The sequence below is a fragment of the Psammomys obesus genome, unplaced genomic scaffold (genome assembly GCF_907164565.1).
Source record: "Psammomys obesus unplaced genomic scaffold, mPsaObe1.curated_primary_1811, whole genome shotgun sequence".
Lineage (NCBI taxonomy): Eukaryota > Metazoa > Chordata > Mammalia > Rodentia > Muridae > Psammomys > Psammomys obesus.
Genome location: NW_026596131.1, coordinates 5,357,531 through 5,384,150, shown reverse-complemented (window position 1 = coordinate 5,384,150; position 26,620 = coordinate 5,357,531). Strand labels below are relative to the sequence as shown.

General features: G+C 47.7%; 1 protein-coding gene across 2 annotated transcripts in view; it reads right to left on the bottom strand.

Annotated features, from left to right (window-relative positions):
- The window catches only part of Arsg (arylsulfatase G), a 126,079-nt gene that overhangs the window by 65,740 nt on the left and 33,719 nt on the right, over positions 1-26,620 (bottom strand). For both annotated transcript variants that reach the window (XM_055592292.1, XM_055592291.1), the window contains exon 2: positions 12,155-12,882. In XM_055592292.1, coding sequence (XP_055448267.1) covers positions 12,155-12,414 — 260 coding nt within the window. In that variant the 5' untranslated portion in view covers positions 12,415-12,882. The remainder of the gene's footprint in view (positions 1-12,154; positions 12,883-26,620) is intronic.

Below are 26,620 nucleotides of genomic sequence, written 5' to 3'. Positions count from 1 at the left end.
GCAATGGGAAAGATGAAAAACCTGTTCTTCCATCCGGAAAGCTGAGAAGCAGACGTGGTTCACAGCCTGGTGATCTGTGTGATAGGCTGAGCCAAGCCACATCAAGCTCCCACAGCCGGGACTGGAGGTGGCTAAAAAGCCCAAATGACCTCTACACTAGCTGAATGAGACCCTGAGCTAGTGTAGACAGCCTCTCTCTAGAGCTCACCTTCTTGGAAGAAATGACACTAGCCTGAGTCAGTCACTACCATTCAATGTCAATTGGGCTTGTATTACAGCAGGGAACTTTTTTCCAAACTATGCCGGGCTAAAACACACTGAGAATAAACCACCTGTTACGAGACTCCCCGAAATCTGATCCAGGTTGACGAAGTCAGTCTGCATGGGGTTTTCGTTCTTATCATTTCTCAAGGTTGACTTCCCTGCATGACACCTGCAGGGCTCCCCTCACAGAAGCAAGCAGAATTCCAGGAGCAAATGGTACTTAGCTGCTGCTGCTGCACCAGGCCTCGTGCTCCTGATACATGTTAGGCTCAGTACTGAGAACCCACACTGTCCTCATCCCAAACTCCCAAGTCCACTCCCTTCAATCAATCAGTAGAAACTGAGGCAGTCGGTAGCTCCAAAAGCACAAATCCTTCTTTTTAAGAGAAGGTCTCTCTGTGTATCCCTGGCTGGCCTGTAACTCATGATGTAGAAGAAGACGGACCTCAGACTCAAAGAGATGCCTGTCTCTGCCTCGCCAGCGCTGGGATTAAAGGTGTGAACCGCACCACCACTCTTGACTCACCTTCACTTTTAAAAGTGTTTATTGGTGGTGGTGGTGGTGGTGTGTGTGTGTGTGTGTGTGTGAATTCGCACACAGGGGTCAGAGGACAGTTTGTGGAGTTATTATTCCACTTTTTTGTTTGTTTGTTTTGTTTTTTGAGAAGGGGTTTCTCTGTGTATCCCTGGTTGTCCTAGACTCAGTTTGTAGACCAGGCTGGTCTTGAACTCAGAGATCTGCCTGCCTCTGCCTCTTGAGTGCTGAGATTAAAGGCTTGCACCTCCCCCAACAACCCCACAGTCCCAACTAAATAAATCAGTTTAAAAAAAAATCAATAAAATAAAGTGGACAGCTCCTGAGTACTCACACATGAGGTTGACCTCCTGTCTCCGTGTGCTGCACACACATGCATCCACCTCCCACACAAGTCAATGTCTGCTGAAGTTCAGACCCCAGTCTCTCAAAGTGTGACCTCCGTGGGAGCCGGGCCATTGCATGTGTCGGTAGTTTCTTTTTTTAATAATATTTTTAATAATATTTTATTTTAATAATATTTTTTATTTTTAAATAATTTTATACATTCACTTGTATCCCAGCTGTAGCCCATTCCCTCTCTCCCTCCCAATCCTCCCCTCCCTCCCTCCCTCCCTCATCTCCTCCCTATCCCCTTCCAAGTCTACTGAGAGAGGGTGTCCTTCTCCCCTTCCATCTGGCCCTAGCTTATCAGGTATCTTCAAGATGGTTGCGATGTCCTTATCTGTGGCCTAGCAAGGCTGCTCCTCCCTCGGGGGGAAGAGGGGTGAAGCTCAATGAGCCAGACATTGAGTTCATGTCAGAAACAATTCCTGTCCCCCTTTCTAGGGAACCCACTTGGATACTGAGCTGCCATGGGCTATGTCTGAGCAGGGGTTGTAGGTTATATCCATGCATGGGCCTTGGTTGGATAAACAGTCTCAGAGAAGACCCCTGTGCCCAGATATATTTGGACCTTGTGGGGCTCCCTCATTAATTTCAAAATAAAGTCATACTGGAGTAGTGTGGGTTCTTACCCAATTCAACTGTTCAAAGAGAAGAGAGACCAGAAAGAAGACACTGTGCAAAGACCCAGGGAGGTACGGAGGGAAGATGTCACATGAAAAGGGAGACAGACTACAGTGAGGTCACACTCAGTCTGGGTGACCTGCGGCTGGCAGCAGCTGGAAGAAAGCGAGGAACCCCCAGTACTTCTGAGGGAGCATGACCCAAAACACCCTGATCTTGCAGCCTGCACGACAGAGACAGCCAATTTCTATGGTCTCTAGCTACTCAAAAGCATTAAAGGGACAAATATCAGAGCTGGCCGCACAGGCCTTTGGTCTCCGCTATTTGGAAGACTATGAAGAATCAGAATTCAAGACCTGCCAGGGCAACAGTGAGACCTTGTCTTTCTTTTTTTTTTGAGGGGGGGGGGTTGGGTTCAAGACAGGGTTTCTCTGTGCAGCTCTGGCTGTACTGGAAACTGGCTCTGTAGATCAGGCCAGCCTCAGACTTGAGAGATCTGCCTGCCTCTGCTTTCCAAGTGCTGGGATTAAAAGCATGAGTCACTGCAGCCACAGCTGTGGCAACCACTGCCCACTGCCACCGTGGCTGCCAGCTCCACCCAGTGACACCTGGGGCTCAGCGGTAGAGCTTTACCTGCTGTGCACAAAGCTCTGGGTTGGACACCCAGTACCACACAAACACACAATCTGGGTGTGATGGAGCACGCTTGCCTGTGGTCTTAGCATGTGGGAAGTGAAGGCAGAAGGCAGATGAGAGGCCTAAGGACATCTTTGGTCACAACGTGAGTCCAAGGCTAGCCTGGACTACAAGAGACCGTGTCTCAAAACAAGAGAAGGGCAAAACAGTACAGACAAGAGCAGCGTGGCCCCACTGCGAGGATGATATGCAAATTCGTGACACGGTCTATACTTTTCACAACAACCTTGGAGTCCAACAAGAGAGGCGCAGATAAGGAAAATGTGGTATATACAGTCACAAGGGAATTGTTTTCTCTTCAGTCAGAAAAGAGAACAAAGTTGTATTTGCAGGGAAATGGACACAACTGAAAATAATATTAAACAATTTCCCCCAATCTTAGACAGACAAGCATCAAAGAAAAAAAAAAAAGACAAACATCATGTTCCCCCCCCCCCTTACTTAGTGGTTCCTATAAATATTAAAGAGAGAGAACTAGTTAGTTTAGGGAACAAACGAGACCATGGAAAGAAAAGGGGGCTATGAAAGGAAGTATGTTGAGCATATAATATATATATATATATATGTAAAACATATATTTTTAGAAGCTAAAACATACATTTTTAGAAGGCAAAAAGAATGAAAGAATAAGTTGGCTCACCCCTTACTTGCCCTTTAACATTCCTGGCTCTCCACACACACCTTTTACTGTTTTTGCTTGAACCCCAGGAGCATTAGCCCTAACTGACTTTGGGAGCCCATGAACCATCTTCACAACTCTGTCCAGCTAGATTATGTGCTCATCTGTCAATATCTATACTAAGGCCATTAGAGCCAGGATTAGTGTTTTACGTTGGGCACCTACTCTCCATGTGACTCTTATGGATCTGCTGATGTCTGTACCCGACCCCACACCCACAGACACACTGTGGCCTCAGGATCTTCCCTTGAGCTGATCTAGCAGCATGACCTCCTCTGGCCTCGCTGAGTCCATGACCCTAACAGGGTTATTCAGGATCTAAACCTGAGGCCAAATGTGGCTGTTGTGGGGGCTAAAGCAAGAGGAATGCCTTAAGCTCAAGGCCAGCCTGGGCTACATAGTGAATCCCAGGCTAGCTTGAACTACAGAATGATACCTTGACTCAAAATAAAACATGACAAAACTAAGATCTTGGGTTTTCTGAATCAGAACGGGAAATAACTCCTTTCTGCCGTGGTTCTCAACACAGGAGGATGCAGCCTGAGGAGGGAAAAAGCCACATTTCCTGTCTCATGGAGGCTCTTGGGAGAGAATGAGCAAGCTAAAACGGCCCCTCTCCAGGGTCCTTGAGTGGAGCCGGCTTTCCTTTCGTTCCCGCGCTGTCGGAGCTGGGTTTCCTCCGCAGTGGTGTAGGCCTGGGAACTGCACCGTCAGTGCTTCTGAGGGGAACACGACAAACTCCTGTGTAATGGAAGTTTGGGTTTCTCTGTATGTTGCATAAATATGTTTTTGTTTTAATCCCAGTGTGTGACGTTAGTTGCGCTATAGTTTGTCCATACCTGTTCACTGTCTCGTGAGGAGCGTGGTTTTTGCCAGCTGGCTAGTAACAGCCTTCCACGTGTGGCATGGAGAGGGATATAGTCCAGGGTCCTGATGGTGTAAATATGAGAGCCAAGAAAGAAGAAGTGGTGGCCTGTGGCATGTCCCAGTTGGAGAGACTAGAGACCAGAGGCGGTGTGGTGATTTGGAGCAGAAAGACGGAGAGAAACGCTTCGGGCTGCAGTGGCATGGAGGAGACGGCTGGCTGCATCTGCAGTTGACAGAGATTGGTAAAGAGCCCTAAAAGACCACTGACCCTCAACAGCTGGGAGAAGTCAAGGGGCCCTCTTTCTCCACTAACCTTCTCTCTCCTACACGGGGTGAGGAGGTTGGAAGGGAGGTCGAGGCCTCGATACCCCAAATAAAGTACAGTTACAGAAACGAGCACTACACCCCTGCCCTCAAGTTTGGCTCAGTGAGGAAGGTGGGCAGTTCTGCTGTGGGAGTACAGAAGGCACGCGACCTTCTTCCACTGTGTGCACCAGGAGGCATCCCTCCAAAGAAGTTATATTCGTTTTCAGGCTCCAGAGCAGTGAGGAGCATTTCCCTAGGCCAAACACTGTCTGTATTTATCACATCAGCCAAGGCTAATAATGTGGGCAGGGCAGGAATATGCTGATTAATTGTTATTCCAGTTTGCCTGTGTGCAACTGCTGCCCTGTCTCTGTGGACATACTAACATCATCTTCCTGTGAACCACCGTGGCACACGTATCCCCGGCAAGAGGTAGCCTTGAGGTCCTTTGCAGGTTAGGGATTCTAGGCAGGAGGGACTTCAGACTGCAGCTCTGGACGCAGACCACCTCAGTGAAGCGTGGCTGCTCCAGCAATATCCAGTGCATAAAAACAAAAAACAAAAACAAACAGCTTCCAAAAAGAGATTCGGAGCGGTTTGCCGGGGTCTTTGGAAAACCTGGCCAGTACCCACCTCCCCACTTCCCTAAAACATACAGCGTTAAGACCTGGCCCTCGTGTCGCCTTCCCATCCCATCCCTCAAGGCCCCATCCCCGCAGGCCACCCTGCCCATTTGATGGGGACTAATGAGTAAGCACTGACTCGGCCTGGTTATTTGGGAACCTTTTTTTTTTTTTTTTTTTTTTTTTTTTTGTTCTTCCCCAACTCTATCTGGGCAGGCTCAGGCCAGTTCACCAACAGGGGTCCTCATTAAAGTCTGAAAATACATTGTAGAGCAAAGCTGGAAACGGGCGGCCAGACACTGCAGCAGGCTGCTAACAAGAAAATCAGTACAAATTAAGACACGGCTAGGCAGTAGCCAAGCAACTTGCTGTTGCATAAATTATGTGTATTAGAATTAGGGAGAAGAGAATGCTGGAAAGCCTGCCGCAGAGAGGCGGCACACTGCAGAGCGCAAGCGTGCCCAGCCTTCACTTACAAAGAATTTAGAATAGATGACGAGGCTCTCGCTGGCAACTATCTAAATTGCTGTGTGACCAGAATAAAAACTATCTTTGTTCCATTCATAATTTAAAGGCTGAGGTGGGGGGTGGGGTGGAGATAGGTTTTCGAAATTATCTGTTGTGGTTTTTCTGTGTCGAGGGGACAGTAACTTCAGAGATGACCTGGTTAAAGGGAACGACAGTTACTGCCTCCTCTTAAATGGGAAGATGGCCGAGTCTTTCCTAAGAAGACTGTCACATTAAACCAGCCACATAGAGGATACACAGACCTCCTGACTACAGGCAAAAATGGATAAAGGTACTGACTTGTGTTGCATTGATCTTCCCTCCCCCGTTCATGAATCCACTGTCCAGTTTTGTTCATTTGTTTGTTGTTTCCAAAACAGATCCCTGGAGCTGAGTCCAGTCTCGGCCAGCTCTCCTTCTTTTTCCACATTGCCACTGTGAGGGTATGTGCACGCATGCTCACAGGGCACACAGGGACAGCTCAGTGCCTCCTGACCGCACGTTGCTCTCCAGCAGCAAGCAGCCTGGATGACGCCGTCCCGGAGGGCTCCACAATCTGTTCCCTTGCCCTCCCTGCTAACACTTTGAGCCATCCCAAGGATTCTAGACTATTCTATCCATCTGCTCTGCCTGAAGCACCTTTTCCCTCCTTTCTCTGGCTAATCCAGACTCATTTTTAAGGTCTCAGCTTTGGAGCCTGGGACAGTTAACCTTGACTGGCATCTTAGTAGGATTTAACATCACCTTGGTTTTTTTTTTTTTTTTAATTAGGTTAATTGAGGTGGGAAGACCCATCTTAACTGTGGGTGGTACCATTCCACAGCCTGAGGTCCCAGACCAGATAAAAAGGAAACAAGCCACTGTGCTCATTTCTCTCGGCTTCCTGCCTCAGACTCCGTCGTCACAGTGGACTGTGCCCCTCAAACTGTGAACCAAAATAAACTCTCTCTTCCGTGCACTGCTTTTGTTAGGTGTTTTGTCACAGCCAGAAAATAGCTGCAACAGACCTCTGCCTCCTTGGCTTCTTTGTACTGCAAGGCTTTTCTCTTCCTAGAGCGCCAATGTCACTCTGAGGTTACCGTGCGAAGGTGAGCCTTTCTCCTTTCTCTTGGGGGGAGCGTGCCAGCTCTGTTCTCTAAGCTCTCAAGTTGGTTACACTGAGCACATGCTGACAGCACCCTGGCGAAGGAGATGAGCAGCGGTTTCTGTTCTGGCAACACACCATCCCACATTTCAAAAGTTTTTCTTATCTTTATTTGCCATTAGGAATCTGTATCTGTCAGGTGAGAACTGTCCCCATGACTCTTGGAGACTTATTATTGAACAACTGTAGTCAGAAGTCATGAAGAGCAACTGATGGTGCCATTCGAACGGGCGTCTTTGATCTCACACTTGGTTAAGCAGGCTGACACTGAGGCCCCACTGGTTAATATTTCAGTTCCCTTTTCTTCTTTTTCCTTCTGAGATTCATTACCATCTAGGTCACTGTGTTTCTCCATGTCCCCGTCTATTAAACAGAGCCGAGAGGTAAAAGCTCACACGCAGTCCTTCTTGTTATCTTCATCTTGTCCTAGTTGATATGTGCGCATGACATGACTTTTATGTCTGTTTGACCTATTTACTCAAGAGCAAGGTTGGAAAGCTGCCTGTCCCACAGTGCTGAGAGCTCACGGGGAGACAGGATGGAAGCCACCAGAGCAAACGTCTTGAAGTCGGTGGCGAAGGTCAGAGGGAAATGAGGATTTCTCCCAGTGAGGGTCCTTCCATACCTACAGGTGTGTCGGCCTATGGAGGTACTGGGGGTGGGGGCTTCCTCTTCCTACCACTAGTCTCACTCAGAATGTCCTTTCGATCCTGGTGTCCACAGTGTGTGCCAGACAGCAAGAGCTCACCAATCCCTTGTCGGGTGACTGCCAGGCTCACCTCACCTCACCTCGTTAGCTTTATTTCTCGATACTTCTAGAGGTCTCAGGCAGTTGTTTATAACTGTGCTTCCTTGGCTTCGTGGCTATCCTTGTGGAGCAGTCCTTTAGGTCACTACCAGCGCGCGTGTGCGCGTGCACGCGCACACACACACACACACACACACACACACACTGCTGCCAGGGCTTCATGACAGGAGAAGGAGAGGAGAGAGAGAGAGAGAGGAAAGAGAGGGAGGGAGATCCGCCGAGATATAACCAGGAATATGCTCAATTCTTAGAACAGAAATCAAATCAGGTACTTGGCTGAATTGACAGCTCAATTCATTACTCACTGAGGCCCCATTTAGAAACAGTTCTCAAGTCCCTGGGAGCCTCTGACCTTTTGAGTCGTGACTATTGATCTTTGATGCCTGTCTAAGCGCCCACCCAGAACCCCTATCGGCAGAAGCATTGACTTATCCCAGAACTAAACAGGCGGCAGGGAAGAGGTAGGAATTAAGAGCAAGGGTGCAAAGTGAAGGCTCTGCTAATCGATGTGCATGAGTAAGTGTGGACACAACAGGCTCTCAGTCCCCCCAGAGTCAGCCTGGCAAGCAGTTTGCCCAGGAGGGCAACACGTGGGCTGGGCTGGCTGCAAGCACCTCTCTCACAGTCACAGGCCAGGCTGTTCCCCTTCTCACCCATAAAACACCGGAGGGTGGGCTGCGGCAAAGGCCCAATCAGGGAAATGTATGCTTTGCAAGCCTGAGGACGTGAGGAGTGATGGTGACTACTTAGCATGAGGGATAGAGGAAACAAGAGGTCCACTCAGGCTCCCTGCTCAGCCGAGCAGGTTTATTTGGTGGGTTCCAAACCAGTGAGAGACCTTGGTGAGAAAAACAAGACAAACAAAAAACACTGCCAGTGAGATGGCTTTGTACGTGCTTGCTGCCAAACTTGATCCCGGGACCTATGTGAAGGAAGGAGAGACCCAGCTCCTTGCAAGTTGTCCTCTGACCTCCACATGCTTGCCTTAGAGCAGAGGTTCTCGAATTCCCTAACGCTGCAACCCTTTAATGCAGTTGCTCGTGTTCTGGTGACACTTCAGCCATAATACTATTTTGTTGCTGTGTCATAACTGTCATTGTGCTGCTGTTATGAATCGTAATGTAATAACTGATATGCGACCCCTCGTTGAGAACCACTGCCTTAGTGTAAGCACCCCCCACCCCATGTGTTTTTTTAAATAAAAGGTCATAAGAAGATAGATGACACCTGAGGTATGACCCGCTGAAGCCAGCATCACCTGAGGCTTAGCCAGAAGACTGCCTTTCAAGTCGTCAAAGGACAGAGTGAAGAAGATGCCAACCTCACGCCAGAGCACCCTCCTCCTGACCATTGTCACAGGCTAGGACAAACAGACTAAAGGACTCCCCCACAAACTGGGCTTGCACCTGGCTCCCTTCTGCCCAGAGGGATGAATTAGTGGAGAGGCTCAGGAAAGAGGTGACTGGGCCTTCCAGCTCTCAGCTTAAATAATGACCCAGATGTGTCTCTTGAAGAATCCACTGGTCACTTGAGTAGAAACTCTTAAACATTTAGACGCCAGATAGGTGGGGAGACCTGTCTAAAGAAACTATCTCCCCAGGGAAAAAAAAAATGCCAACATGTGAAATTCAAGATGAATAACAAGCATGCTGGGACATGTCTTTAATCTCAGCACCTGGGAGGTAGAGGAAGACACATCTCTGACTTTGAGGTCAGTGTGGTCTTACCTAGCAAGTTCCAGGCCAGGCCAGTCAGGGCTATATAATGAAAGCTTGTTTCAAAAAAAGAAAAAAGGTCATCAAAGCACAGAGTGAAAAGATGCCAACCTCAAGGATGCCAAAAGATGTTGGGCATGATAGTGGAACACCTTTAATCCTTGCACTCAAAAGGCAGAGGCAGAAAGATCTCTGTGGAGAGAGGACATTTTAAAAACTATTTCAGCTAGCTCCCACACACCCTATTTTTTTGAGATAAGGGCTTAGCCTAGGGTTGGCCATTAAACTTGCAATCTCCCTGACTCATCCCCAGCATGCTGAGATTACAGATGAGCCCTATGATGCCTGACTCGAAAGTCCACTTATTGATGAGTGGCAGATATTAACTGCTCGTTACACAAGAAGCCCTGTGCTTGTGCCAGGAGGTGACAAGTTACTTTCCTTTCTGAAGCCCAGAGCCAGGAAGGGGGCCTGTGTGGCTTTTCTGCTGCTGATTTCGACAAATCACAACTGGGTGGCTTAAAGCAACGGGGAAGGAGGCAAAAGATTTTACATGAAGGTATCAGCAGTACTGGTTTCTTCTGGAAGCTGAGGGAGAATCTGTTCTCTCTCCAAACTTCCTGGGGCTGAAGCAGTCCTTGGTAGAGACACATTCTTGTGTCTCCTTGGTAGCGACATGTCGCTGTGATCTCTGTCTCTATCCTTGTATTTACTGCCTCCGTGTCCTCTTTATTTCATTGTCCTGTTTTATTTTTGAGCACCATCCACCTGACCATTGTCACAGGCTCAGGGGGGTTCCATGTAGCCCAGGCTAGCCTTATCTCTTGAGCTTTATCTCAGACAGAGTTGAACCAGCCAGGCCAGTTGTGTTTTACTCAGTAGCTTGCATTAGACCAGGGCCTTCTTCAATGGAAACCAGTCACTGCATTTGCTTCCACCGTAAACCCTCTGTGTTCATATCAAGATCCTTCACGGCTCACATCCGTGAAGCCTCTGAGGTCCTGGGGTGTAGGGTAAAAGGTCCCAGCTCACTTCTAGTTTTGAAAAACCTACCAATCCCTGAACTTGAAAATCCACCAATCCTTGAGCCTGAAAACCCACGAATTCCACCAATCCCTAAACTCACCCTAAGCTCAGGACTTGAAAGCCCACCAATCTCCACTCTGGAAAAACTCCACCCACTGAGAAACCCTATGTAAAGCCTGACTGCGGTTCAGTTCTCTGCTCCATTTCACCCCAGCAGAGGCAGCCACCCAATACATCTCTAGTGTGAGGTTTGTTGTGCAGTGTGGTATTCCCTGACTCCTGACTGCCAGGACACCTTTCCCCTCAGAGCTGCAACATTACGCTGGATGGACATGAATTTGGAAAGGGGGTGGGGAGGTGCTATTTAACACAAGACATACGGTCAGTAAGGTGAGGCCCACCCTGGGAGGTGAGAGCTGAGGTCAGCTGCAAGACGGAGAAGTGGGAGGACGGGGGGAGAACAGTTCGCGAGGTGTATTATGGGGTTTGGGTTTTAAGCGCCTCTGAAAGGTTGGAAGCAGAAGAATAATCCAGAAAGTTCACCCTGGCTGAGATGAGTACGTTGGCTGGGCAAGGTAGTGTCAGATACGAGGGTCTTTATCTCAAGGGGGAAAGGTCCAAGTTCTGGGATGTATGACACAGAAACTCCTGGGGAGATTGCCAACTGTTGTCCCTAGCAGCTAGCACAAGCCATTCCCACTGAGCCAAATGTAGATGTCTTACAAAACACAGACAGGATTCATGTTGGCCAGCCATGCCCCTGCATCCAACTGGATCAACACTGGCCGGAAGGGGGTGAGGGCGACTCAAAGGAGTCTGCAAGCTCTGCCTCTTGTTCTCCATCCAGGAAAGGAGCTGGGATTCGAACAAGACTTTGTGAACGCTGCCTTCCAAGCACTACACCTGTCAGACACATACTTGCTCCCTTCTGTCATCCCTTATACACACTAGTTGTGTCTGTTCACAAATAATTGTGTGTGCTCAGTGGCTCTCGGGTTGCTCGCCCTAAGCCGTCCACTCCTTGAGCACCCAGGTAGATGTTTCACATCTTCCCTTCTGGACTCCAAACACTCCCAGTGTGAGCACGTGTGTAACTGGGTTGTCTACTTCCTGCTTAACGTGTCTCCCCTTTTGGAAGGTGAGTAAATTGGAGGCAAGAAGTTTTGTCTTGTATACCTCTAAATCCTCAACTCCTAACATACAGACATCTTACCAAGTGACTGGATGGATGGGTGAGTGGACATATGGACTGTTGGATGGATGACTGGCAAGTGGATGATTGGTAAAAGAGTACAGAGATGCATAGATGGATGAATGATTAGAGGATGGATGGATAATAATCAGGAGGATAGATGGATGAACAGATGACATATGGATGGAAGATAGGCAAATAAATATACTTATGGGTAGATACCTTTATAATACTATACTAGCTCCAAATACAGCAAATCAATAAAGTAATGAAATCAGCATGGACTTATTGATTGCTTATTAAAGTGCTTTGTTGGAGATGGAGTAATGGCTCATCAGATAAGAGTAGTTATTGCCCTTAAAGGGGACCTGGGTTCAATTTCCAGCACCCACATGGTGCCTTATAACCATCTATAATACCATCTCCTGGGGGTCCAACAGGCACACGTGCATACAGAACACATGCGTGCACTCAAGCAAAACACTCAGACATGTAAAGTAAAGCAAATAAATCTTTAAAAAAATGTTTAAGTATTTTACACGTTCTGCAACCCTAACAAAAACTGAAATGACAGCCAGGCAGTGGTGGTGCATGCTTTTGATACCAGCACTTGGGAGGCAGAAGCAGGCAGATCTCTGAGTTCGAGGCCTGCTTGGTCTACAGATTAAGTTCCAGAGCAGCCAGGGCTACACAGAGAAACCCTGTCTCAAAAAGCAAAAACAACAAACAGACAAATAGCTAGCTGGAATGACACAAAGCCTTGCTGGGTATTCTCAGCACTCACCTCATTCCTTCAGAAGCCATCTTGTCAAGATTAGTGGTGTCCTTTGTTTCTCCGCAGTTTGCTCCCAGATCACCCCATCCCATATCATCAGCCAAAATGATCACAATGTTTGGTTTGGGGGCTCCTGTTTTCCCATTGATAGAGAAATCCATGAGAGGGCACAGAAGTCCAGAGAAGGTCATGCCAACCAACAAAACCTTTAGAAAAAGCCAGCCCATGGTGGTACATGAAGACTCTGAGTAATAACCAGCCACCACCATGAATTTCTCTAAGAGTTTTCTCTTTGTTCACTTCAGTGCAGAAAGTCACCAAGGAGCAAGGGTCCCGTTGGCAAGATGACACTGATGTCAGTACATCAGGGATGGTAGGAGCTCTGGAAACAAGGTCCCCGTCTGGGATCCTAATCCAAGAGAGTCAGCAAATGTATCCCCCCTAAGTTGGCTTGGTCCCTGAAGATGTCTTCTTGTCACAGCTTAATAAGATGACTGGCTTGGTGTAGCATTCAGCCATCAATGTCAATAAGCACTCTTTGGCCACTTAGCAAGAAAGTAGCCATCTGCATTTAGGGACACTAGGGCCACAGCACAAGCCTTGCATCTGCTTAGGGCCTCATCTGGTGACTGCAGAATGAATTTTCACATCTGCACAACACCTGGACGTTCTAGAAGCCACAGTTAGCCCCAAATGAGTTTCTGAGTTCCAGATGGTTGAGGTTTCTGCAAGGTTTCCTGAAAGAACAAAATTTGACAAGAAAACAGAGTTGAACCAGCCAGGCCAGCTGTGTTTCACTCAGTAGCTTGAGAAATAATCACTTTTCCATGCCAACAGATGTTTTCCTTCTTATTTAAGTGTTTAACTGGCTCATCAGTTTCTTCCACCTGAAAAACAGGGATGACAATAATATTTGCAATGGACCTATAGTAACAGGGTTGGCGGGAGCATCCGAGATGACTTCTTTCAACTCACATACGCTACAGATGAGGATACTAAGGCCCAGTAGCCCCGGTGGGATGAATACCAGCCAGCTCCCAGTCCGCTAACCCCCTCCCTGAGTGCTTTCCACACCTACCACCACCCGTGTTCAAACTCATTGAGAACTTCAGAAGAAATGATAAAAGTCCCATGATCAAGACACAACTGTTGGTAGTGGCCATGTTACAACGTAATGTTCCATAGGAAATTCTTGGCATAAGTTAATCCAGGAGGCCGAGGACCGTAGCTCTGTTGGTAGAGCTTGCCTGGCATACACAAAGCCCTAGGTTTGATCTCTAACATCTCATAAACTAGGTGTGGTTAGTGTTTGACTCTAATACCAGCACTTGTGAGGTACTGACAGGAGGACCAGAATTTTAAAGTAATCCCCAGCTAATTTGAGACCAGCCTGGGACACCTACAATGCTATATCAAAGCAAACAAACACCCTCCCCCCCCCCGCCAAAGAAATTAATTTAGGAAAAGAAGAATTATGAAAACAAAGTTTATAATAGATCTAGGTTGAGGACATATGTCATTTCTGTAGACTGCTTTCTATTTTTCTGCATGTTTGCAGTTTTCATAATTAAATGCTTCCCCCAAAGTTCCAAAGAATAAATAGAAACATGTCCCTGTACATCCTAATCGTGACATTTTTGCTAAGAAAAGCTGGGGCTGGGAGGTGTAGCTCACGGTGATCTCATGTGCACAGGACGCAGGAGGCCCTGATTTCATTTCTACCCATGCCACAAAAACCAGCCAAGCAAACAGACACCATTTCACCAGAGATTCTTGTACTTGAATGTGCGTATGACTTAGCAAATTCAGAGCTGGAGATGTAGCTCAGTTTGCAGAGTGCATAAACACAAAGACCTGGTTCGAGCCCCAGCGTGTCACAGACTGTTCAGTACATCCATGATCCCAGCACTCTGGAGGTAGGAGCAGAAAGATCTTAGGTTCAAGGTCATTCTCTACTACAGAGGCAGCTAAACCAGCCACTCTCAAAACAAACAAAGGAACAAAGCAGCACATTCAATAGGAAGGCTACGACTGTTCTCTGTTTCTTGGATTGAATTTTTTTTTCAAGACAGGATTTCATGTAGCTCAAACTCTATACACAGCACAGGGGGCCCTTGAATTCCTGGTCCTCCTCCTGCTTACGGGTGAGAGCCACCACATCTGGCTTTGAGATCGGAATCAGAGCAAGCTCTCAGGTGAGAACCACACCATTTGTCCTTGGTTCACTCTTGGAATGTTAAGATGTTGGAGAATAAAAATATCAAGACTCCAGGCCTAGAAGAGAAAGGAAACTGCATGGCCTAACTGGAGATGACTCAGCTCCGGTGGAGAAACCCGAAAGTGACTATCAGACTAAGTTCTGAAACACCAGGCTAGACGTCCAGCTGCAGGTGACAAACAGAGCTGAGAACAGTCAAGCCACTCCTTGTTTACCTAAAGGCTCTAAGCCTACAAGGTAACACAGTGTTGAAATTCTAGAGCAAATAACAGCCTTCCACCCGTGGAAGCCATCAAAGAAACAATCTGTACTATATAAAAATGCTACGGGATAGGGCCATTTCACACACTATTTCTTTAAAAAAAATAATTTTTTTTTTCAAATTATGTCTCTGTGAGTCAGACATGGTAGTGTATCTCTTCAGTTCCAGCACTTGGGAGGCAGAAGCAGGTGGATCTCTATGAGTTTGAGGCCAGGCTGGTCTCTGTAGAAAACTCCAGGACAGCCATGGTTACATAGTAAGACCCCCATCTCAAAATGAATAATAAAAATAATAATTACATGTTTCTCTGCATATGTGGGCTCACACAAACCTCAGAACTCAGATATGGCGGTCAGAAGACAGTGTGCAGGAATCGGTCCTCTCCTCCCGTCCTGGGGGTGCCAGGGATCTAACTCAGGCGGTCAGGTTTGCTGGCAAGCCCCTTTACCTGCCTTCAGGCATTCTGACCTGCTGACCCCATTGTTAGCTTCACGGGAAGGGTGTGACTGGAGTAATAAACTCTAGAAGAGATCTTGATAAAAAGCAAACGAAGGGATGGAGTCATCCCTGTTCAAAATAAACAGGAGACCCATTTGGAGGCCCATGAGCCAATGATTTGGAAAGGCAAACCCTTCCTCTTCCCAAAAGGAGTTGTTTCACACTTGATTAGATTCAAGTGGCATTAACTGATCTTGAGGTTCTCATAGACTTCTCCCTTTTCTGGAAGACTCTTGAGTAAGAAGGGAGCTTACTAAATGCTTGTTCACCTGCTGGTTAATTCCCAGCCTCTTTCTATTGGCCTTTCACCATAAGCCACAGCCACAGGAGCTTTTTCTTCTTAAAGCCTCTTGGCTTAGGCCACCAGTGTGCCCTCACTTCTGGTCAATAATCCATCACTGGATGACCTGACCATACAAGAATTCCCGGGGGGGGGGGGGGGTTCATTTAAGAAGGAAGCTAAAACTAAAGTAGAAATCTAACTAGATTGTTTTCTTTTGGAGTTCCATGGAAAGACATTCTTTTGAGGATTTGCAAAAGGAGGCATGAACACTGCACTTCAAATTTTCACAGAACAGAAATGAGTGCATTAGGCCAGGGGGCTACTGCACAATTCTTCACATCATACCTCCAAGGAGACATTTAAGCCCCTTGTCTGCTGATTTTACTTTCTTTAACCAATGGGAAAAGGCAGACTAGAAGGCCAAACGATGGACTTGAACCACAGACTTCAGTAAAGATCCAAAGCTGAGACGCTACCCTTCTTCATCCTAAAGAAAGTGGCCCCGTGAGCTGGCCCAGGATGTCTATCTGAAGTCACTTTCCCAACTCGCTCTTTCTGAATCTCTCTCAGGAAGGAGGGCTGGAGAGACAGCCAAAGTGCCTGAGGTAGCTCAGCTGATAAGGTACTTGCTATGAAAGAATGAGGATGTGAGTTCAAACCCCAGAACCCACAAAAAGACCAGTGTGGCGCTGTGGGCTGCTCCTCCCAGCACACAGGTCCCTGGGGCTTTCTCACTGGCCAGCCAAACCAAACCAGCCAATTCCAGACCAGTGAAAGGCCCTGTCTCATAAGTCAAGTTGGGAAGCGTCCTGAGGAAAAACGTCTGGTCACACCCATGCAGCCCCAGACAGACATGCATCACCCAGGGACAGACTCACGTCACACAAATGTGCTCACAGAAAAGGAAAAGAGGGCAGGCACAGGCAAGGAGCTCTCCTCCCAGCAGCGGACGCAAGGGAGGGATATTTGACAGCCTAAGCATCCACTCACCTCAGCGAAAGGCACTGGGCCCCCAGCTCTACACATCTCAAAATGAGGGCCAGCTCCTCCATCATTGCACAGCTGACTGGGATAGAGCCCTATCTATCTGCTAGATAGACAGAGCAAGCACTTCCCCGGGCAGCCGAGCAAACCTCAGCCGCCAATCAACTTCACCAACAATTCACGTTCCCACCACACACACACACACACACACACACACACACACACTGTTGGTTGTTGTGATTCTAGGGGTTGAACCCAGACCCCCGACACATGCTAAGCGGGTGCTATTCCACCACCTACAGCCCTTGGGCCTAGCTATAAAGCAAGGCTTGCTAGCTGTATGGCTCTCCTTTAGTTTCCAGGCTTGCTCATGGCTAAGGGTAGGTAGAGAAAGGATGCGCACACAGGCTCTCGGCTGAGAGGCATGGGCTCAAGCCACCTGCGGATGTGCTGAGCAGTGTCTGAGTAACCTTGGGCTGGAAGGCCACCCCATCACCTGACCCTGGCTTCCCACAGACCTCCCTGTGGCCAAGCATCCTCCTAGAGAACCTTGAAAACAGCTGAAATAACAAGGAGGTTGGACAGACCTCGCTGGCACGGGGCTCTGTTGGTTTTCCAGAAACGAAGCTTCTGATGAAATGAGGCCAACAAAGACAAAGGAGAAAGGAGAAGTGAGTGTCTGATTGCAGAGCCCTGTTGTTTCACCAGCCAGCTCGGAGCATGGCCTATGCACTGGCAAGGGGCCAGGAGTCACATGGGGACTTACCCGGAGGGGCCCTGCACACCAGCTGTCCACATGTGGTCAAGGGTGGCTCTCCCAGGCACTCGGTCCCTGGCCCACCACGTGTGCTCTAGCACTGCCATCTCAGTCCCATGCACACGGCCATAAATGAAACAGACCAAGTCTCCATCCTTGCACACTCTGGCTCCCCCTCCAGACGCCGCTAGGGGAGTGGAGGATGGAGTAAGAGAAATGTAAGTGCTGTGAAGAAAAACCAAAGCAGAAAGAAAGCTGTCAGATGTGTAGGGTGGGCAGGTGCATAGTCAAAAAGGGGTTCAGGGTACTCCCACCCAGAAGGTGCTCTAAGGGTCTTAGGACATAAGGAAACAATAAGCCTGTGGGAAGGGTACCACAGACACAGAAACCAGGAAGGCCAAGATCTAGCGCAGGCCACACGCCATGAAGAAGCAAGTGTGAAGACATGTTTCCTAGCTTGCTTCCTATTGCTGTGATAAAGACCACGACCAAAAGCAACTTGGGGACGAAAGGGTTTATTTCACCTTATAGCTTGGTCTGAGGGAAGTTTGGGCAGGAACCTGGGGGAAGGAACAGAAGCAGAGGCCATGGAGGCACACTGCTAGGCTTGCTCTCTGTGGCTTGCTCAGCTTGCTTATTCCACCCAGGACCACCTGCCTGGGAACAGCACTGCCCACTGGCTGGGCCCTCACACATCAATCATTAATCAAGAAAATGCCCTCCACAGGCCAATCTGATGGAGACATTTTTCTCTTCCCAGATGACCCTAGCTTGTGTCAAGCTGTCAAAAAACAAAACAAAAACAAAAAACAAAACAAAACAAAAACAACCCTAACCTAACCAAGCCAACCAAGGGGAGTGAACAAGAGAATGCTAGAGGCCCAGAGAGCAGCCCAGATGGGAAGCCAGAAGAGGGCCGGATGGGACAGCAGCAGAATCCCTGGGGCTACTAGAATATGAGATGTTGGGTAAGGGAAGAAGCAGACATTCTGTGTCTGGGTGAAGAGAGTTCTGGCTGAGGAAGGCAGAATCGCCTAGAGCCTAGGAAATAGAGGAAGCTCACTATCAGGGGACATTCCTGTAATCACAGTGCCTAAGTGTAGTGACTCCTTAAATTTTGCTTTGCCCTAGTGCATCCCCATCCCCACCTCCTCCCCCAACACAGCAGAAAACCATTTATGAACAGAGCAGGACAAAAGGTCATTTAAGACCCTTCCTTTGCCTGTAGACCCCGCGTCAGTGCCGGGCTGGCTCAGCTTAGAAAGATTAATTTCTGAGAGTTTGGGCCGTGTTGTGTTGTGGGAAAAGCAACAAGAGCTCAACCAAGGATTCAAAGTGCATTTTAAAAATTATTACTCTTTTTCTTTTCTTTCTTTCTTTCTTTCTTTCTTTTTTTTTTTTTTTTTTTTTTTTTTTGAGATAAGCTCCCACTACGAAACCCATGCTAGTCTCAAAATTTGTGATCCTCATGTCTCAGCCTCCAGAGCCTAGGATTACAGGCTTCGACCCCTACATTCAAACAATATCAGAGAAACCCTGTCTTGAAAAACAAAACCAAACAAAAAAATGCCTTCACTGAGGTTGGGAAAGCAATACCTACTTAATTCACTAAGACCTTTATTTACGCATTTATTTATGCATTATGCAACTCAAGCCAGATCCTGTTTTTCCTTTCTGGGAGCCAGTGATGCCAGGAAACCCATCATCAGGATGGAAAGGACATCCTGCCCAGGTTTAGGCCAAGACCACCTGTGGACATTGTCACATAAGGAAACCATGCGGCAGAAGCCAATCTGGGAGAGCCACAGTGGCTTTGCGCCACACATCTAAAAAGCACGATAGCCCTTCTGAAATTATATCTCGGTCTTGAAGCACAGGGCAGAAGACCAAGGGAGCAGCTGTTCCTCTGAACCCCATCTCGTCCTTAAACCTCTGTTCCCCCTCCAGGGAAGACGAACCACCAAGAGGAAAGGGCTCGGGAATCACACGCCTGCACTCCACCCTCAGAAAGGTGGGGTTCATTTAAAAGCCATGTTTACTTATTATTTGCTAAGTATTCTATTGTGGTTGTGGTAAAACCTACCAAGCCCGAGGAACACGAAAATACACAGCATATACACACACATATCAACTGGCATCAACACAGAGCCGGTCCCCCTCCACATCCTTTTTTCCCTCCCTTCTCAATACATATGGGATTGTTTCTAGCTGTTTTATTTTCAGTTGTGTGTGTATGTGTGTGTGGCACATGGATGTGAGTGTTCTCAAATACCAGAAGAGAGCACTAAATCCTCTAGAGCTGAAGTCAGAGGAACTTGTAAGCCTCTTGAGTAAGGTGCTAGGAACAAGACTTGGGTCCTCTTGAAAAGCAGGAAGCGCTCTTATCCGCTGAGCCATGCCTCCAGACCCATACTAGATAGATTACTTTTTTAAAAAGATTTATTTATTTATTACGTGTACAGTGTTCTGCCTGCATCACTGAGTAAATCCCAGACACCATGTGTTATGTTTTGGATATTAACATCCTCACTCAAGTCTCCTATGGTAAAGGCTTAATTGCAACCTGTTCTTTTTTTCATTTTATATCTTGATTTTCATCATATGAATGTTTTGCCTGCATGTATGTCTGTTTACCACATGTGTGCCTGGTCCCTGTGGAGGTCAGAGTTGAGCATCAAATCCCCTGGAACAGGAGTTATAGGCAGCTGTGAGCCACTGTACAGGAGCTGGGAATGGAACCCAGGTCCTCTGCAAGAGCAACTGGTGCTCTTAACCACTGCGTAGTCTCTTCAGCCCCAGCTTTCAGATCTATTTATTTGCTAGGTATATGTATGTACACCATATGAGCATAGGAGCCTGCAGAGGTCAAAAGAGGGTATCGGGTTCCCCAGAACTGAAGTTACAGATGATTGTGAGCCACATGTGGGTGCTGGAAAACAAACTCAGGTCCTGTGCAGAAACAGTAAGTGATCTTAACAGTTGAGCCATCTCTCCAGGCCCATGATGGGGTTTTAGTGACTGGCTCATCGGGATGCTAACTAAACTTTAACTTCATCAATGACTTCAGAACCGAATGGGCCATTAGGAAGTGAGGACTAATTCAAGGAACTGGGTCCATGGATATCTCACCCCTAGATCCTTCCAGTCACTCTGCTCTCTGTTGGTGCTTTCTCTAGCCTGAGGCTCTGCCCCACCACATAGCCAAAGCAAATGGGGCCAGCCAACCACTGCTGAAGCCTCCGAAATATGAGCCAAAATATTTTTAAAGCATTTTTGTCATAGCAACAAATAGTGGTTTTGTCCACAAATATTCCTATATAGTTCTCTAAAAGATGAAAAAGATTAAATAACTACAGTTTCATTAACACTGGCCATTTTTAGACTGACAATCATTTGTTTTTGACCTAAAGCCAACAAATATTCAAATGTCTTTTTTTATCATTTAGGCCTTTTATTTTTAAAATTTTAGTTCAGTCGTGTGTGTGTGTGTGTGTGTGTGTGCGCGCGCGCGCGCGCAGGAGTCAGCCTTGAATGTCATTCCTCAGGAGTTGTCCATCTTTCAGGCTAGGCTGGCTGACCAGCAAGCTCAACACTCACATCTCGATTTGATGTGAGTGCTGGGGAATGAACTCAGGTCCTCACACCTGGACCGCAAGCACTTCAGCCAGTGAGCTCTCTCCCAGACATCAGGTTTTTGTTTTGCTTTGAGACAGACAGCACAGGCCAGGCTGGCCTGGAACTTATGATCCTCCTAAGCAAGCGCTGGGATGAGAGGTATGTGCCACCACCCCCAGCTTGCATAAACATTGCACAGCTCTTTATTTCAATTCAGATCTAGACAAGGTCTGCCCGACGTGCAACACATTCAGTCCCTGCCTCCTCTCATGTCAACGTTCCCCTCTCCTGAAGCCTGTGATATATGCAAAAACTAACTGGGTCGTTTGCTCCACACATATTCTCGACTTTTGGATCTCGCTAGCTGGATCCCCTCCGGCATCATTTCATAAAGTGTTCCTTCAGCTCTCACCTTCTCCGCAGACAGATTCAAGGATGTAGGAGTAATATCCAATTCCAGCTCAATTTTGTTTTCATCAGACTCCTGAAACTTGGGTGTCAAGGCTCTGACTCCCCGTGGGAAGGTGGCATCCAGAGAAGGCAATCAGCACAGAGGCCATCCTGAGGCTGGAGGCGTCCTAACTGGATTCACGGAGGGAAGGGGGGCTTGGATCCTGCCATGCCCACCTGGCATTTACAAGGCTGCTAGGAATCTGAACTCCAGTGCTCAAGCTTGCGTGGCAAGCCCTTTACCCACTGAGCCACTCTCCAGTCCCTTCTTCTCTCTTCTGGGGCTCCAGAGATCAAACCCTGGGCCTTTTTATCCTAGAAAAGCACTGTACCACTAAGCTACAGCCTGTGCTCCATGTTTCTACAATATGACACAGTCATAGTTTAACATAGTCACCTGCTAGCCGGGTGACACTGGATACATCACAGAATCTCTTTGTACCTCTATTTCCTCCCTTAGCTGGAAACAAGGCCACAGTTAACTTCCTCCAACTCCAGCACTATCGGAGAAGGAAGCAACCCAAGCTGTGCTCAGGAAGGCTGGCTCGTGTGATTCTACCTCTCCATTGCTTTGAGGACTAAAAACATACCAGAAAAGTGGGTGATGCAAGCCCAAAGCTTTACTGAAATCACTACTGAACAAAAGCATTCCCAGGGCGGGTGGTGAAATCCAGAGGCCCGCAGCTAGAAGCTACTGTAGCCGCAAGTCAGCGAGCTCTGGCAGTGGCCTCTCAGAGAAGGAAGAAGTTACAGACACCTGGGTCCTGGCAATTCGAGGGAAAGTGAAAGGTCATCCTGCTTTGCATTTTCCCAACTTCTAAACTTCGGCTCCTTGTCACACAATCCCATCACTGTTTGAGCCTGCCCTTCTAAATGTGAGCTAGGTCCCTCTGCTGGGCAGTCTGCTGACAGCTGACATTGTTGGTAAAAGCTCTCTTCCAGCAAATCTGGTTTGGGGCACTACAGCTATGAGGTCTGAATGACAGGTAGGTGAAAGGCGGAAGCAAAATCTCTTTTGCTGGTGCTAGTCCAATGTAGGAGTGACAGGGCTCCTCCGAGACACCTGTCTGAGCATGCCAGCGACTCAGCAATGGCAGGAACTTTGGTATGTCTTACCCACTGCCTAATTCCAGTACCTTGCCCAGAGTGTTCAATCAATGTTTACTGAATGAGAAGGGCAATTAGCACGGAACAATGAATTCCCAGCCTGATCAGCCCTGCCCTGAAAGCCCAGCCTCATCGCCTCGCTTTCCCTAACCTCAGATGACCTGTTCTAACTTCTCCTTCCAGAGAGTCACTGGTAAAACTTGTTGAAAAGCTGTCTTGGAGGGCCGGAGGTATAGTTCAGTGATTGACTGCCTAACACATGCCAGGCCTCTCTGGTTCCATCCCCAGCTCCAAAGGAAAAAAGGTGCTGAGGAGATGGAGACAAGAGGGATCCCTAAGGATTGCTGGCCAGTCTGTCTTAGCTGCAAAGATGAGATCTGGGTTTAACAAGAGACCATACCTTAATAATAATAATAATAATATTTATATAATAATGTGGAGAGCAACTGAGGATGGTACCTGGCTTGTGCAACAACAACAACAACAACAACACACACACACACACACACACACACACACGAGAGAACCTGCCTTCAGCAAGACACATTTCCTATCTTCTGAATAAGATAATAAATGATTCCGAGAAGGGAACACATCCCCTGAGTGTGGTTTTATGGGAGGTGACGGTATTCATCAGTGGTCATGGAGGGGAAGCCCAGGTGTGCTCTCTCACAGTCCTGCTGTGCACCTCTCCCAAGCCCACTTCATCCAGGAGCCCTCCATGGACCACAGCAGGGTTCCAACCAGGCAGGACCTAGAATCATGTGCTAGCTGTACTGCTCCTAAAGCGTTAAAAGACAGGCTAAGACTGCCTGTCTCTCAGGGAATCTGTTTAGACAAGACATGGGGAGCCAGGGACTCTCTGGAGGCAAAGATAGTAGGAGAGCAGGCTTTCATTTCCTTGGGCCAAGAGGCGCATGGCAGGTTGAGCCACCTCAGCAAAGGGGAGGCCAGGTTTCACTGGAGCAAAGGGCAGTGTTTCTATAGATAGCTTTCCAACACTTCAGATTAGTTTTCATGACCCAAAGCCACATTACAAAATTTACTATCTAATGGATTCATTCCTAAATGCCACGTGATTAACACTTTTCTGACAATACACGTTTATTTTCTGGGACTTTTGCAACAGGCCCAAGGCTGTGTTCTCTTTCATGTTGATGATTTTTTTTTCTTTCCTTTTTTAAAGCACTGAGAAGATGACATACTACAGGAGCGGTAAACTGGGAAGACCAAGAAGGCTGGGAGAGAAAAGTGGTGGTGTTGAAATCTGAGTTGCTCCAGACTTAATGAGACACAGCCATGGGCAAGCCATCAATAGGGCACTGAATGATAACCGGGTGTGACAGAACGCACAGGCCCTCCACTGCTGTGAGTGACCTCACTGTCCCCAAACACAGCATGTTCTCACCCACTCCTGCCTTCCTGTCATTCCGTGCATCCCTCCTTTGGCGTGCACCCACCACCACCACCACCACCACCACCACCACCACCACCACCACCATCACGAAACTTCCCAAGATCCTCTCTGCTTGGTCTACACTTCACAGATCTCCATTCTACGCAACTCCTAGAGCCACAATGTGTGACACTTCGTGGGAGGAAGCTCTCTGGGAGCCGAACACAGCAGCCAGCTTTTAGACACTGTAGGGATTACTGCCCTGCCCTTGTTTTCATCATTGTCCTTGTCCATCCGTTACAACAAACCCAACAGGAATGAAGACACTCTAAAAAGACGCACGTCTTTCTCCATCTGACTATCAGACTAATGACCCCCTCCCCCAGGAACTGCACGCTGGGTGAAGGAAAAGGCACCAGCCAGAAGAGGAATTTATCTCCCAGATCTAACCACTTGTCAGACTGCCTTAGAGGGTGGGAGTGAAGCTCAGACGATGATGGGCAATGATGGGCAATGATGGGCAATGATGGGCAGGGTCACACCTTGATATGGACTGCTTAGAGGTCTCCTGGTCTTTATTTAAACTTTACTCTCTCTTCAGGACCCTGAAGATAGACCTAAGTCAGACATAGGGGCCCACTAGATCTCTCTATTCCTCTTTCCAATGTGACCATATTGAATAAATGGTCCTTTCCTCCTTTTTCTATTACTGCAGCTGTTTTAATGGGCTTCTGAAGGATGGGTGGTTGTTCTTGGCCTTTTGGGGTATAGACTGTGACCCCAAGTTCTGTCACACCATCACTAGCTGTTCCTCTCCAAATATCCACTTTCCCTGCCCTCCTATCTACCACCTATCACGTGGGCGTCAAGACCACAGGGATAAACACACAGCCCCTATATCTGGATATTTCAGTTCACTGAAGAGTCCTAGGTGGCACTGATGTGAGCTTCTCCGCCAACGAGAGAAATGGATATTATTGTTTTTTAAAGCAAGAATTAACTAGAATGCAATCTAAGCCACTCAAGCAGAACATAGGCCCTTCGGTAAGCGATGGGTGGGTGGAATGGAGACAGGAAGAGGGAAGGTGGAACCATGAGGGCCTCGGGCCTTCCTAATGGTCCCCCTCACACACTCCCCTTTTCTGAGACTACCCTGAAGACCCAGCAGCCCACACAGGCTTGCAGGACCCTCCCTCTGAGCTCCAGGGGGGCGTCCTTTCACTCTACTTCCGAAGATGAAGTTCTCACAGGCTGGTAAAAGCCATGGGCTTATTTGCAGGCCAGGGTCATATCTGCCTAGCAACCCAACCCGAAGACTTGAGGGACTATAAGTGTGGACAGGGAACAGGCAGGCCAACTTTGCACAAAGGAATCTGTTCTCATGCAAATGACCCTAAGCAAGAGGGCTAGGGAAAAAAAAAAAAAAAAGGGAGCCCTGGGCAGCTCTGAGGAAGCTGTTTTCCCCCCAAAGAAGATGCTGAGGAACTCTCTCACAACACACTTACTGCCCTGCCTGCAGCAAAGGAAGAGCCAGAGGAGGCTCTGCCTGCTGCACAGACTCCCGCTGACCTACTGAAGAGGCCAACGGCACAGGCCAGGCTCTTAGCCTTAATTTCCTGATCCTCCTGGTCCTGTACTCTAGACTGCCAAGGTCCCTTTGTTCTTATTTGGGACTAAACAAAGTTAGTTTTGTTAGGGGGCTTTGATTCGCATGGTAATGCAGTACTTTCTCCAAAGAAGTGAGAAAAGCAGAGGTTTTCATCTTTTCACTGGATCACTAAGGTTGAGGGGAAGGAGGTGAGGCCGCTCTCTAACCAGCACCAGCAAAAGTCATCACCAGCCGGTGGCCAGCAAGGCTGGATTCCAGCCACCTCTTCATATCCAAATGCAAGTGGTCCAAGTCAGCTATGGAGCACCAGTTGCAAACCAGGCCTGGAGCGGTATCTAGAAATGTCACATGACCGGTGCTCTTGCCTCAACCTGGCTCATCTCTAAAATGGGAACCCTGTCCTTGTTTCGAAGAGGGCTACCGATGGGACTAGACCACAGGAGGATGAGCCAAGCATGATGGAGCAGACCTATAATTCCAGCGCTTGGGAGGTGAGTTCAGAAGATCAGAAATTCAAGGTCATCCTCATGAGATTTTAATCTCAAAAATATAAATATGCCAGGAACGGTGGCCCAAGCCTTTGCTGAGGCTCCGAGTTCAAGGTTAGCCTGGTCTACACATGGAGTTCCAGGACAGCCAGAGCTGTTACAGAGAAATCCTATCTCAAAAAAAAAAAAAAACAAACAAACAGCCAGGCACCATGGTGCATGCCTGCAATTCCAGCACTCAGGCAGGCAGAACTCTGAGAGTTCTATGCCAGCCTAGTCAACAAAGCGAGTCTGGGACAGTCAAGGCTACCCAGAGAAACCTTGTCTCAAAAAAAAAAAAAAAAAAAAAAAAAAAAAATCCAAACAAACAAAATAAAATTATATGGCTGGCACTTAACTATTTGGGCTAACACAAATGTAAAAAATATATAATAAAATAGTAGTAATGCATTATTAATAATTGTACCTGATTGTTGTTACCTCCTCCGACAACCTGGTTTTATCCAGTCAATCATGCAGGCATTGTCTAATTTTTAAGGTCAAGAAGCTGAAAAGGTTGGCGTCCTGGCACATGCCAGTAATCCCAGCACTGGGGAGTAGAGGCAGGAAGATTGCAAGGCCCAAATCAGCCTGAGCTCTGTCTCATAAACAAAGCATTTCCAGCCAGGCAGAGTGTACTGTCCCTGTAGTCAGAGCTACTGTGAAGGCTGAGGCTGGAAGATGGCATGAGGCTGGGCATCACACATGATTATGAAAGCCTGTGATCCCCTTGCTTTGGAGGCTGAGACGGGAGGATCTTTAGTTTTAG